General features: G+C 28.2%; 2 protein-coding genes across 2 annotated transcripts; one reads left to right on the top strand and one right to left on the bottom strand.

Annotated features, from left to right (window-relative positions):
• Positions 1-95: 95 nt before the first annotated feature.
• Positions 96-14,729, top strand: LOC140665948 (chitobiosyldiphosphodolichol beta-mannosyltransferase). The gene is made up of 14 exons (XM_072892571.1): positions 96-765; positions 943-1,285; positions 1,514-1,710; positions 1,806-1,979; positions 2,132-2,246; positions 2,322-2,500; positions 11,209-11,250; positions 11,971-12,094; positions 12,911-12,961; positions 13,052-13,126; positions 13,240-13,394; positions 13,795-13,901; positions 14,061-14,289; positions 14,502-14,729. The coding sequence occupies exons 1-14, from the start codon at positions 489-491 to the stop codon at positions 14,663-14,665; spliced, it is 2,232 nt and encodes a 743-aa protein (XP_072748672.1). The 5' UTR covers positions 96-488; the 3' UTR covers positions 14,666-14,729.
• Hoip (NHP2-like protein 1 hoip) lies at positions 3,968-4,806 on the bottom strand. Its single transcript, XM_072892592.1, has 2 exons — positions 4,576-4,806; positions 3,968-4,488 (listed from the first exon to the last, which is right to left on the bottom strand). Exon 2 carries the CDS (start codon positions 4,422-4,424, stop codon positions 4,044-4,046), a length of 381 nt encoding a protein of 126 aa, XP_072748693.1. The 5' UTR covers positions 4,425-4,488; positions 4,576-4,806; the 3' UTR covers positions 3,968-4,043.
• Positions 14,730-15,446: the final 717 nt, after the last annotated feature.

Raw genomic sequence — 15,446 nt, forward strand, 5'->3', positions numbered from 1 at the left:
ACTTTCCTTGTCCCAATTCATCGATCAAATGTTGCTCCACTCAGGTAGTAGATTTCCGAACGCGTGGCAATGTTGCCGCAACAGCTGTTTTCTAGAGCAGAGTGACAGAGGGGTGACAGGCGACATGCATATCTCGTGTAGATACGTACTAATACAATAATCGATCGTCAGTGTGTAACTATGTAACTTTGCTCGTTTTGTGAACTATATATGGATCGCGAAATGATTTTTTTGACTACATGAGAGAAAATTGGAAAATGTATTGAAGTTAATAAACTAGGATGTAAAAAAAAAATAGGTCGCATTTTTATTCCAGCATATATCTTTTGAATAAAAAGATGGATTGAGCGCGAGAAATACTTTATGTATATATATTTATAATAAGAATAATGTTTGGTCCCGATAATTTCACAATACGAACAGTATATCGATTATAGTAAAAGAGAACTGACTTGCTAGACCTGAGAAGAACCAACTTTTTATTTGAAATGTTCATATACGTCATATTAATATTGGTATCTTTACCGATCCTTATTTACCTGACAAGTTTATATGAAAAAAGATTGAATCGGAAAAATGTTTGCGTACTTGTGCTCGGTGACATTGGCAGAAGCCCGCGAATGCAATATCACGCAATCTCCTTCGCCAAGGAAGGCTTCACCGTGGCTCTCATAGGTTACCCCGGTTCGCCGCCAATGAAGGAGATTAGTGAGAATACTCGCATACGGATTCATTATTTGCGACCGCCTCCAGAAATGCAAAATGGTACATTCTCGACACGCCTCTTTATAATTTTTTTTATTATATATTTTATTATATATTTATATATTTTCCACTTTTTTCTTTGTATTTTAATATATTTTAGTTTCATTTTTTTAATATATTTTGTGTATACAAAGGCATATTATATAAAATGATGATTGTATTTTTTTATTCTTTTAGCATTGCCACGTCATCTGTGTTATATGGTAAAAGCGCTTTGGCAGAGCTTCGATCTTTTACAATTATTATTAAGAAAATGTATATCAGGTTCCTTAATAATGCAGAATCCACCTGCGATACCAACAATACCAATATGTTGGCTACTTTGTGTTGTAATGAACGTAGACTTTATAATTGACTGGCACAATTATGCACATTCCCTTATGGCATTAAGTCTGGGAAATGATCACGTCCTAGTTAGTGTGGCCAGAAGTATCGAGAAAATATTTGGTCGCAGAGCAAAAAATAATTTTTGTGTCACTAAAGCTATGAAAGAAGATTTGGAGAAAACCTGGGGTATCCAGTTAGTAATATTTATAAAATTTTTTTCTGTAGAAAATAGTTATTTTAAAACTATCCTAAAACTATCTTACATCAATCTTGTACAGTTTACACACAACGTATATTTATATCCAAGACCTACATGAACTATATCTTAAAAGCTTTCTACATCTCTATATAAATATACATCTTTAAAAACAAATGGCTTAAAACCATGGTTTACATTTAATGAGAAAATTTTTAATTATAGGGCTAAGGTTTTATATGATAGACCAGCAGATGAATTCCATCCCATAACTTTGACAGAGAAGAGTGAATTTTTGCAAAAGTTAGTTGAAAAGTATAATGTATCTGTACTTTATTCACCCAAAAGATCTGGCTTCATTGTATCCAGTACTAGTTGGACCGAGGATGAAGATTTCTCAATCCTTATAAATGCATTACAAGGTAATACATCTATATGCATTTTGTTTTATTCATGATCTTTTTTACAAGTGCTAGAAAATAAATAATGAAAATTACATTCCTGCTATTTTTTATAGATTATGAAAATGCGTGCGAAAACGGCGAATTGAATTTACCAGATTTAATTTGTGCAATAACGGGTAAAGGACCATTAAAAGACTTTTATACATCTATTTTTAATTTGAAAAATTGGAAACATGTCAAGGTAAAAACACTATGGCTTGACAATGAAGATTATCCAAAAATATTAGGTATTACATATTTATGTTGTAAATTAAATTTTTTTTTATATATGTAGCATTTATACAATATTACCCATTTATTAAATGCAATATTACATATTCTTTTATAAGAAACAATTTTTTTATGACGTATTTTAAATAACCGTTTATCTGTGAAACAGCTACTGCAGATTTAGGAATATCACTCCATACTTCATCAAGCGGACTAGATTTACCAATGAAAGTCGTCGATATGTTTGGTTGCCGCTTACCAGTTTGTGCATACAATTTTAATTGGTAAATTGAGAATCAATATAATTGTATAACATTATTACCGAGTAAATTTCCTTAAAAATTTGTCTTACTGTTTAGCTTATCAGAGCTAGTAAGACACAACGAGAATAGTTTGGTGTTTGCGAACGAGTACGAGCTGGCCCAGCAATTGAAAATGTGGTTTCAAGATTTCCCTAATAATGAGAAGCAACGACAGTTGTGTGAAAAGTTTCAAAAGAATATGTTTACATCTCAGCTCTACCCTACTGATTGGCACGGTAACTGGACATTTAATGTTCTGCCTTGTTTTCAAGAATAATTTCAGTTGTAACTTTTTTATTAACATGTTTTTTTATATAGATGCGTGTTTATTTTATATAATTTTTTTTGCAACTTTTTGTACATGTGTTTGTATGCATACCCACATGAGAATATTTTACTATATTTTATGTATAAATATATGTAAATTCTTTGTAAACAAAAAAATTAATAACATTACAAAATTATATTTAAGTTTGTTTATTATTATGTTTATATATATATATATATATATATATATATATATATATATATATATATTTTTTTTTTTAATCTAAAGAAAAGAGTACGAAATTATATTAGTATCTTAGAATATACATATTTTATTTTATTAATATGGTAAATATTTTATTGATATTCAATATATATATATTTTTTATTTATGTTATGTATCATCTCATATAAAAAGTTATAGTATATAGTAGTTTCAATTGGAAGAAGGATAAAAAATATCAGAGGCTACGCTCGTTTTTCTTGAAGCTGTACTTATCGTGCATTTGATCTTATTAATTTCTTCTGAGAAATAGGAAGGTCCAATCCTTATTGAAATAGACTGATGGTAGTAGATACGCAACATGCTTGGCCAAGTTGTTTTTTCTTACACAAGTAGATGTATGGAATGTTTTTTGCTTCTGCTAATTGTGTCAAGCGTGTAAGAAAATCTAATGGCGCCAATAAATGTGTTGCATCTTCGGCGAGTATTACAAATTCTGCTAGATTTTTTTCCATCGAAAGTATCACGTCGATTAACCCAATATATAACATACTTCTTTCCGCATAATACATTTGTCGAATCAAGATTAGTAACTCGTTAGCTAGTTGCTTCGTTTCAGTGAGATCAGCAACACATTCCTTAAAGAGAAACTATGCAAAGAATTACAAAATATAAACACTTAATATATAAGTATATAAGTAGTATTTTATATAAATTGGTTATTTTAAAAATTATACATTGATATTGACTTTTAAAATATTAAAGCTAAACAAGTTATATCTGTAAAATAATAGCAATATATTTTTTTCAATAAATTATTGGAGTTTTAATAATTTTTCTAAATTATTACACACAAGACATAAATCTCCTTTGTGTTACATCTTTTATTAATATCTCATTTGTATACAAAAAATTTTCATAGATAAAAGATTATATAATTGATCTTTTTTGAAAAGAGCATAATGAAGTTGATTTATTTATTCAAAACAAATATACATATATATATATATATATATATATATTTGTATACATATATATATATATATATATATATATATATATATATATATTTGTATATATATATATATATATATATATATATATATATATATACAAACATATATATATATATATATATATATATATATATGTATAAATAAAACGCGAATAAAAAATTGATATTGTTAATGTTATATGTATTCATTAACATATTTTACGTATGGTTTATGAATATTTTACTTATAAAGTAATTATTAATATATAAAAATAATATAAACACAATTGGTTATTTAAATCAAAAGTCGCTCTATTTCCTGTTGTAGTGTTTTAATTTGCGGTTTTAATTGGGAGCCTTCATTGATGGTTATAGAGCAAGCTACTACTGGTCTAGAAACTCCGCAGGCCCGTCCCAACGCGCTCTTGTTTCTAACAAATACGTAAGGTACATTTTTATCTTCGCACAGTAGTGGCAGATGTAATAAAATCTCTAATGGTTGGGCATCTGCGGCCATTACTATAAATTCCGATAATCCACGATTTAAAGATTTTGTCGCTTCGTTTGCTCCTTTCTTCAATTGTCCATAGTTCAAAGCTTGCTGGATCAAATTTAATATCTTTGCTGTTAACGGAAGATCAGCCAGTGGATATGCTCTTGGTGATATTTCATCCATGTCGAAAAATTCTAATGTTGATGTGACGGCAAATTTAAAGACGGCTTGATTAGCTCAGTATAGTCTGAAAAAGATAAAAACTTGTGCACTTCTAAACGCGTTAAAAAAAAAACTGCGTGTTTGTACAGTACGTCCACGTGAGAAAACTAACCTCAAACTTTTTTCGAGAGTGCATAAAGTTCCTGTTCTTCTTTTTCTTCCCGCTTGTCGGATTTCGGATTTCCGTCCACTAATATATCACGTTGTATTGGAAATTAGGTTGGATTTTTTAACTTGGCGGAAAAGAAATGAAAAATATTAGAAAAGTTTTACGCAACTCAATCCGGTGGATATTTTTACCACTCTTTACATTCGGCATTCGGCACATATACTTGTGCTTGTGGTTGTGTTCCAAAATTCAGTACTGTCAGCATGTTGCCATCTTTGTCTAGTATTCAGTGAACAACAAGGATGGGGATATGCTGACAGTACAGAAAATGAATTTTGGAACACAGCCAATATCATGAATATGTTTTAACATCGAGCATTCCTTCGAATAATATTTACACCAGTGTGAAAAAGTTTGTCGAATGTATCGATTGGCTGCTGAATAGGGAATTCTAGAGTTCTTACAACACCAGCCAATCAATACGTCCGACAAGCTTGTCGTACGACAAATTCCTTACCGCTATTGTTAACTTTTTTTTTTTTTCACATACAAAACTTTATCTATAAATTTCACAAGTCTATGGTCTCCTTTTAAAATTAATCAAGCCTGGAGCCTAGAGATTATTTAGACTGGGGCCTCTCTTAATTTACACATGCGCATTAGGCATGCGCCGGAACGGTTCGATATATTACATATTGTATTTCGCGAAAATATATAATATATTACTTATCACACACGTGACATAATACAGCATTAAATATCTCGATAAAAAGGAACTGTAAGTTGCTGCTTGTATATTTTTTATATAGATTTCAAAAATGTTTAAACATCTTATTTTAATGCTATTTTTATATATTATCGCTATATCTATTTTTTATTACTATTGCTTACTAAATTAATCATTTAATTATTTTAAAAATATCCTTTTACATATGCATATATAATTTCTATAACATTGGAAAAATCATAATCAAGATGAAAATGATTATTTTTAATGAAATACCACACACGTGAAACACACGACATATGGAAAATTTGCGTGAATTTATTACAAGTGTAATTCCGAGAGTTTTTAAACTTACGAACAAATTTTTGCTATTTTTAATAGATATTATATATGTTATTATAGTTACCTGTGCTTGTTTTTTCAAAGTTGTATGATAAAAGGGCCCCCCTTTTGTTTGTTGACACGTATTTTCATCAGGATATAGCAAAACTATCTGTTCTTCGTCTTGTTTGCTATTACAAAATATAACAAGATTTAAATAAAATTTGATACCTCTTTATAAGAAAGTTGCACCAAAAAACATTCTCTTTTATTTAAATTTATCTTTGAGGAATTTATTTTTTTTTTTTTTTTTTTTTTTTTACAAGAGAAAATAAGAATAATTTTTACTTTAAGGAATAAATGGCGTATTTCTCTGTTTCGTCACTCGCATCATGTAATAGAGTAGTCTTATAACAAATATCTGTGCCACTTGCTAAAATTATTATGTATTTCGACTTCTCATTTGATTCTTCAGACTCTTGATCACTCTTGGCGACTTTTCCAGCCTGTTCGCTATCTAGATTCGAAAAGGAAAATTTCAATATATAAATATTTCGAGTTTCAAAAAACAGGATAAAATTAGATTGCCTTTGTAGTATATATATTGCAAATAAATTTATATTCTTCTCTTTATCTTTAATTAAATATTATATATAATTATATATAATTATATGTTTTATAATCAGTATTTGATAACTCATAAATTTCTTTTTCTTCATCTCGTTTAATAAATTATCCGTGAGAGAAAATTATTTAATATTAATTTTCAATATCATTTAAAAAGTTATGACTCAACATATACATGCATATAATTATCACACTTTATTTAGTATTTATTCCAGAATCATTTAGCGTTACTTTCAAAATGATGCGAATAAAGTTTACTTGTAGCGCAGTTACATCGAGGAACGATTAATGTCAATTTATGTCCGAATAAAACTGAATCTTCGTTTATTAAGAATTTTTCGCGTGTTTCATTTATGCAACTTTGCTCTTTGGATGATTCAATTGAAACGTTGCTTTCACGATCAATTAGACATTGAGCGTTATCGGAAAGAATTGTATTGCAAATTGCAAAATATTTTTCAAGAATTTTCGCGGTCCCAATAGACGAGTCATCCTCTTTTTCTGTCAATTGCACCAGTGATAAGGCTGAATTTTTTTCATCGCATCCTGACAGAGACCGAGATTTGTTAAGTGCATTCTGAGAAATATCTTGCGAAAGTATTTCTTCGTCAGCTTTTATTTCGTTTATTTTCAGAGTGCTGAGATTGCTTACAAGTTTTTGATCAATTTCTTCAAATGTGTGTAGTTTTGTCAAATGTTTCGGTGATGTAAGACGCGGATTGACAGGTACGACATTTTTGTTATGCGAAATATTATTTTCACGGGGAATCTCATCATTGTTTTTTGCGGTTCCACAAGCTATAGATGGATTATACGAGATTGCTCGTTTTACGCAGTTCCTCACTAATACAATAAACGGAAAAGCGAAAGAAAATAAAGTGCGATATATACTGTTAAATATTATAGTTTAAGTACTAAAAGAAAATCACATAGATTATTATCGTTATATTTATTTATATTATTAGTAATATATATTTATATTATTTTTATTATTTGTCTACATTAACTAATATTTATTTTTATATAAATTTATATAAATTATAATTAATTATGTATATAGGTGATATATTAGAAAATTACTTATTGTATTAGATACAGGGAAATTTAAATTCATGTTTATCAGACCACATTAGTATCGATTACTGTTGAGAACAATCGTAGATGATTTTTTAAATGTCCAAATTTTCATCCGAGATTTTTATTCATTTTGTTGTAGAATTTAAAATTTTTAAAGTATGTTTATTGCATATAAATGATAAATTTACAACGTAAACATTTATCGGTTAGGAAATTAATATCAATGACAGCGTGTTGAGATAATCACTGATAATTGTGTGCGAAACTTCGTTATAGATAACTGTTTTGTTCTGCAAGCGCGTTATAATTGACAGAACAAAGTAAAATCGTATTACTTATTATAAATTAAAATCAAAATTATTTGTACAATTTCAAAAAATGCAAATGCATTAGACAATCGACAGGGAAAGTTATAACTTTTTGAAGTTTATAAAGAAAATTGTTATGTATATATAACTTAAAAATCAGAAATTCGAGCATTACAACTGTCAAATATTTTTTTGTTACATTCAATTAGTATTTTCATTTTGTCCTTTCATTAAATTTATATAAATAACTTTTTAAAGTAAAAAATGAATTAATTTCTAATCGATATTACAGACGTAATTTTACTTTGATCGTGTATCTTAATATACTTTGTTTCTTGCAAGAATTAAGTAATTATATAACAATTATTCTTTTAGGAACGCTCAAAATTGATCTATTGATTTCGAAATAATGTCTTTTAGATGCAACCTGATATGATTTTATAGATTGTCACATATTCTTAAATATAAATTGCTTACCATTAATAAATGCATCGGAGATGCATTCAACTGAATTTTTCGAGTTCAACAACCTCGATAATCCTAATTGCAATAAATCACATAAGCAATAAGTTATAATTGTGCATAATTGCATACAAGCGCATGCGTCGAAGTCTTTGAAAGGATGATTCGCTTCCTGCTGACAGCATTGCAACATTGCAATGCAGTTTCTATATTAACCTCCGCGCAATTTAGAAGTGCAAGTGCAAAATAGATCGTTTCAAATATATCGTGAAACGAGATGATAGATCAAGAACATGGTGAGGAAAATAATTGCCGCATTTTTCTCTTTTAGTAATTTCCTTTTTGGTTTTCAAATATTTTTAAAATATAATTGCGTATCTAGTAAATATCAAAATATATGCGTTTTAACAAAACTTGTACACAATATAAAGTACAGACCATTGGAATCACTTTTACATTTGATTGCTAATTGTTTTCTATTGTTATCAACGATCACGACAAACAAAATCATTATTGATCAAGTAGTGTACAATCGCGATAATAAATTATATTTCTATCTGAATCGATTGTCATATGAGATGAAGTTGTGACTTTTATTCGCGTACACTATATCTATTTCTATTTTTCTTTTTATCGATTATAATATTCTAAAATACAGTCTGTAACAGTCTGTAACATTTTTTTTTTTAATATATTATATATATAATTATATATAATTATCATAATTAGACTATAGAGAGAAATTTCCAATAGTTAAAACCGTTATTATTTATGTAATAGATATAACAACACAGCAGACATGTGTATAATATAATTTTTTTCTACAGTTAAATTGCTTATTTAACTTAATTATTCATTGTTAAACAAGGAGATTTAACTAATTCTCATATACCGTTAATATTAAATTTTTTATTTTGTTCCAAGAATATATCATACTTTAATAATTATATATAATCCGCATATACACGACATCTTATTTCTTCAATCAAGAACAAGAGCAAAAAGTGTACGTATAATGTAATAATTATATAGTGATACGTTTCTTTTATTTACATTATATTTACATTATATTTATATTATATGCGAAAATATTTCGCTATACATATTACGTTACAAAATCACGCATAGGATGTGTTTAATGAAACAGTTTCAAAACATCTTTCATTTGCCATTTTATTTTAATTATATAAAATTAAACCGTCAAGAATAATTTGTTGAATAGTTTTGAAACATTTTGTTGAAACACCATCGAAAAGAAAGAGAGAGAAATTTCGATTATTGATTTTATACATACAAAAATCTAAAATATATCTTGTTCCTTATAATGATCACTATACTATATCGCTATAGGCGTTCGAGAATTGATATCTTTAATAATTTTTTTTTCTAATAAAATCGTAATATCAAAATATCTCAAGGCTATAATAATTTTTAAATGGAAATACGCGCTTGAAGAAAAGATGAATTGGTCAGTCAGATTACTCAAAATTCGCGCTTTTACGGAGCATTAGGAAAATAAATCCATATTTTGATAGCACTTTCTCTACTGTGAAATATATGTATCGTGCCTTAAAGCGCGAACCTTTTAAATTTTACGTATTTTTTTTTGAGCTGAAAGAAATAATTCCTATTAATCGATGCTTCATTTACCTTGCACGCATTACCTGAGCTAAAAGTATGAACCGTTAAGAATGCAGATAAGAACGGTAAATGTATTGTTTGTCCCAGATAGCATGTAGATATCTTCGTTCTTTTGTAGCTCGAGGACATCGGGAAACTAATATGACTGGATTCCATAAAGTACATATCTATGCGCGCATGAATAATCTATAGTACATGTAACGTGTATTATAGTTAAATGCACGCGTATACGTTTTACAAAACCCAGTCTATGTAACAGTTAAAAAAATATCGCAGAGAGTGCATCTCGCCTGTTAAAAATGATCTTTGTTTAAAGTTGGCTCTTTTAATGTTGTCGGTATATATAAATCAGATTATCTCTCTATTTGATTACTCGCGGTACTCTTAGATAAATAATATAACATATGTCGCACGCTACATATACAATATTATATATACCAAAAAAAATCATCTCGAAGACGTCTCATATGTCTTTAAAATATTTTAACGTTTTCTTAATATATATATTTTATTAAAAAAACAGCGCTGTAATTAGAGAATGTAAATTACAAAATACTATATATATATATATACATCATGAAATATAAATAGTTATCAATAATATCTCATCAGATATCTTATCTTATAATCATTTCATTTAATATTTTTATGCATGAAATGACGAGCAAAATTAAATTAATAAAAAATCTCGATTTTAATTGAATTAAAAAGACTATTATAGAAATTTAACTAGAAATGATATTTTATGTAGAACTTTTCAATACTTGGTTGCCTAAATATTTCCGAGTAATATCTGTAAAAATGATTATTCAACATATTGAGAGTATTATTGATATCTTTGCAATTTTATTCCCTTTTTGGTATGTTATTATTCATTAAGATCATTTACAGAAGCATATAATTTTATGCTATCTGTGTCGAGTGTAGGCATTGTTGAGATAATGATAATGATAATGATTTTTTTTCAGAAATAAATGATAATACTAAAATTTAATCAGAAATGATACCATCGCATTTACATTATAAAAATCATTGCATTTTATTTAACATTGTGGCAAGAACGTTGTTGAGATTTGACGCGATAATTTACGATTGTACAACAATAAACGTTTTGATTATACAATATAGTGATCAGTAAGATAACAGTAAGATACATTTTTTTTTTTTTTTTTTTTTTTGTCAAAGCGATAAACCCCCCTTTCAAGATGCGTCCTCTTCAGAATAGTGTTTCAAAAGCATCACTTGTGAATAGAGATTCTTGATAACTTTTCTCTATCTTTTATATAGTAAACAGATTTCTTAACAAGTTTTAAACACGATAACGATTACAACTAATACAGATAAGAATTTGTTATTTAACTGAAGCGGTGAAATAATAACGCATGCATACTTTCCTCCTCATTGTATTAGCAGTAATACTTTTAGTATTTTTCATCATGAACATTCTGTGGATGATTTCGTTTATCTTTGCAGTCGTGAAGACTGAGGGGGAGTTAAATGATCGGCCAATTATCGGTAAGTTTTCTCGAAGAATTCGTGATAAATTGATCAATGATAAATGCCGTATAATTGATACATACCGTTGCTACCTATATCTTGTCTTAATTGCATAATATTGTACACGCGAGAAAGAAAGGTTAGGATTCGTCTCGAAAGATGAAAATATACCAAGTTTTCTTTTCTTTCCTTGCAAAATTAACGAATTTCTACAAAAAAGAAATATTGCATGTAAAATTGTTACAAAAAGTAACAAAAATTTTTTATAAATATATATAATATATAATTATTCAAGATGCATTTGTTTCACAATGAGAATTATTTTCATTTGAAATAATAATTTAATTTGATGTTATATAAGAGTACGCAATATTATTTATTTTATCATAGACCATTGATATAATTATTTAATATATAAATATATTTATATTTAATTATTTGAATTATTTAGTCAAGATTGTATAGGCATATATACGTATACCTATACAATCTTGACTAAATAATTAAAAATAATTGTTATCTCATATATGTATATAAACTTTAAATCTTCCTTTGCAAATATATGCAATGTGATGACAAATACAACTTTCAATTTCATTCAAAAAATTAGTTGTTGAATCTAAAAACGCTACAATTTCTTTCCGGAAATCAAATTATTTTGACAATTTTTTAAATCAGAGTTTATATATCTTAAAGATTTCGATTATGAATAATACTGTACACTTGTTTCTTTTCAAGGTATTCTGACACAGGAAATAGATTATAATTTAAACAAGAAGTATCCTAATCAGTATCACAGTTACATCGCTTCATCGTATGTAAAGTTTGTTGAAGGTGCCGGTGCTAGACCCGTTCCAATTTGGTAATCTTTTTTTCGAGATATTATATCTTAATTTATACTTAATCTCCGTTCTTCACTTCAATTCACTTATTAAATACCTCAGCTCAAATTACGATTATCAATTTAATATTTCGCTATAATTCGAGTACTTAATTGAGCAGAGATTAATTTTTCTGCGATAGAATTCTATTTATCAGAATAAAAAATATTTTTTAATCTTATATATTATTAACATATTTTATATTTTAAAATATTGTAGAAGAGATATAAAACAATTGCAAAATTTCTTATGTACAATTTTCTCAATTTTAAATCAATTTTTCCTTGATGAAAATATCGAGGAACAATTTTTAACATTGCAAACGATTGAAAATAAAAGCACTTTTTTAAGTTAAGCTTTAAAAAGAGTTACATAGGCAAATATAATAAAACTACCTATATATTCTTCTAATTCTAAATAGATTTTACTCAAACATGATTGTAATTTGAGAATTGATATGATAAAAATGTTTAATGTTACGTTTTAAAAATGTGCGACATATGATTTTCCTCAATATTTTCGCTAAAAATGTGTTTAAGAAAAATGACTTACTAAATTTATTTTTAACAATGTGCTTTTAGCACTTACGCTTCTCAGTGCTGTTTTTAATTGTTTCCTTTGGTTTTTGAGTATTTATTTCGAAACAACTAAATGTTCACTTGCAAGCAATTAAATATGTATAAAAATAACGATAAAACTTAAATATCTATCTTGAATATTATTCATTAGGTACAAATAGATATTGTACATATCGCAGGTTTATTAATTCACGGATTATAATGCATAATTTCATTTAGGATTGGTCAGAACGAATCGTATTACGAGGATATCTTGAACAAAGTCAATGGGTATGTGTGTGGGATGATTATGTATTTTTAAAACATTCCACTAATTGTAAGCGCACTAATTGTACTGCTCGCAAAATCGATATTTTGTAGAGTTCTGTGGCCAGGAGGAGCAACATATTTCTTTTGGAAGGAGGGATATGCCGATGCAGGCGCTGCGATTTATAGGTCACTATAAAAAAATAAAATATGAACAATATATAATAATGCTTTAAAAAGAAAAAATTTCAATTTTACTTGGACATATATCTATTTTTATTCTTATTTCTTCTTCTTAATAGGATCACGAAGAAAATCAATGATAGAGGCGAATACTTTCCCATACTTGGCATTTGCCTCGGCTTCGAGTTGTTGACATATGTCGCAGCGAATTGCGTCGAGCACAGGACAGCATGTTCCAGTAAAAATCAGCCTCTTCCATTAGAATTCACAGATAGTAAATATTTCTTTTCTGAAACATATTTACTATTATTCAATATTCAATTTTATATTTTTATTTTTACCTTTTCAATTATTTTTCCGTGCGTCCTAGTCCACAAATTATTTCTAAATTATATTTAATAACAGCATATTTTAATATTAATCTGAAAGCTATTTTAGATTAGGTTCAACATAATCTTAATTTCTCACATAACTTGAATAAAACTTTTTCAAGATATATTTATAAAAAAAAATACAAATTGTCTTCCTATTGTTAATTCTTGCCAAAATCATCTTTCTAGAACGTATGCTTTCTATAAATATCGTAAGAAACATTTTTGAGTGGCTTATAAATTTTAAGATCATACTCTGGTTCCTTCGTTAAAACTCTTTTTTTTTTTAAAACACTTTTTCAGAATTTAGAGAAGCCAATTTATTTAAGCAGGCCTCGCTGGACATTTTGAAGATTTTGGACGAAGAAAACGTCACGGCAAATTATCATCAGTATTGCGTTACAAAGGAGGCAAGTGTTTTCTTTCTTAAGAAATTACTAGTTAAACAAATCCAAATTTAAAACAGTTGTAATGTATAACAAAGATGTTAAAATATTGATAAAACATGAGGGATTAATAATATCGGATTATATTAAATTATACATATAGACGCTGTTCTGTTCTTTCAGGATTTACGCCGTGTTAATTTAACCGACGAATTTCGCGTGTTGTCATTGAATCACGATAAACAAGGTTTAGAATTCATCTCAACCCTGGAACATAAGCGTTACCCGTTTTACGGAGTACAATTCCACCCGGAAAAGAATCTCTATGAATGGGTGACTGGTAAAAATATTCCACACGGACGTAATGCAACTTTAGTAGCTCAATATTTTGCCAATTTCTTCGTCAATGAAGGTAAATAACAATTATTAAACAAGTAAGTCATTCAAATGACCCGTATTACACACTGGAGTTTCTAGCACTTTTTTAAATTAAACTAACATATTTTCTCTTGATATTATATGAATTATAGATTTTAAATATAAAATGACTATCTGAATTGTAGTTAGAATTAAGTGTTTTTTTCTGATTTCTTTATCTGGAATAAAATCGATTTTTTTTCACAGCTCGTAAAAATTCACATGAATTTACGACGGAGCAAGAGGCGAAGCAAAGTCTGATCTACAACTATCCCGTTACTTACACAGCCTTGCAAAATTCTACTTATCAACAGTGTTACATGTTTAAGAAAAGTGATTATAACAATCTTTTTACAGACAACGATGTGTAAAACTTAGAATAAGTTTTATTTTTAAAATAGAAAAAACATACGTCGCTCTTTTTTCATATACAAATGTAATTTTGTTAAACCCTCGTCAAATTCTTATCTGCGCATGATAGAGACAGAAAATCATATTTTGTTAATTAAATTTTGTCAAATACAAATATGACGGCACTGGGGAGCACACAAACAAAAAAAGATTGGTACGCGCAATTTCCACATTTAACATAACACCAGTGTATATTGTGTCACAACTGGGATACATAATATTACAATGGTGCATAATAAAATTCTATACATATTTTCGTTCTATCTAAAGTAAATAATCATATTTTGAATTTTTTTTTTTTCCTTCACCACGTTTTTTTTCGCTCTGAGCCGAAGCGGAGCCTGCCTAGACGTTTAATACATTAAGATGACGCATGACGTCTTGCGCGATTCTAGATGCAACGTAACATTAGATAAATGAGATGGCGATGGTGTCCAAAACTACATTATTACATCGACGCGTACAATTCGCTTCGACTCACAACGCTCGGAACGCACGGATCTGACTGCTTGCCATTAATCTTCATCTTTATTTTTAAACAAGCACGAAACTAAACCTCTTAAAAGCATGAATCAACTCTTAGTTTTTTTTACCCTCGTAACGTATGATAGTATTATTATTAATAATCATAATAATTCATATAAACATTATTTCTATTCATTCCTTGTTACATATTCTTAGCAATGTGTTGCGCAAAAGATGCAAAGGTCATTTGCAGAGGAATCGTATTTTTTTCCTTTC

Source organism: Anoplolepis gracilipes, chromosome 5, assembly GCF_047496725.1.
Source record: "Anoplolepis gracilipes chromosome 5, ASM4749672v1, whole genome shotgun sequence".
Taxonomy (NCBI): domain Eukaryota; kingdom Metazoa; phylum Arthropoda; class Insecta; order Hymenoptera; family Formicidae; genus Anoplolepis; species Anoplolepis gracilipes.

Coding starts and splice junctions, on each gene's coding strand:
- Hoip (XM_072892592.1), bottom strand. CDS start 4,424: ATGGATGAAATATCACCAAGAGCATATCCACTGGCTGATCTTCCGTTA.
- LOC140665948 (XM_072892571.1), top strand. CDS start 489: ATGTTCATATACGTCATATTAATATTGGTATCTTTACCGATCCTTATT. Junction 2,247..2,321: donor TGTGCATACAATTTTAATTG/GTAAATTGAGAA, acceptor CTTACTGTTTAG/CTTATCAGAGCTAGTAAGAC. Junction 13,902..14,060: donor AGTATTGCGTTACAAAGGAG/GCAAGTGTTTTC, acceptor CTGTTCTTTCAG/GATTTACGCCGTGTTAATTT.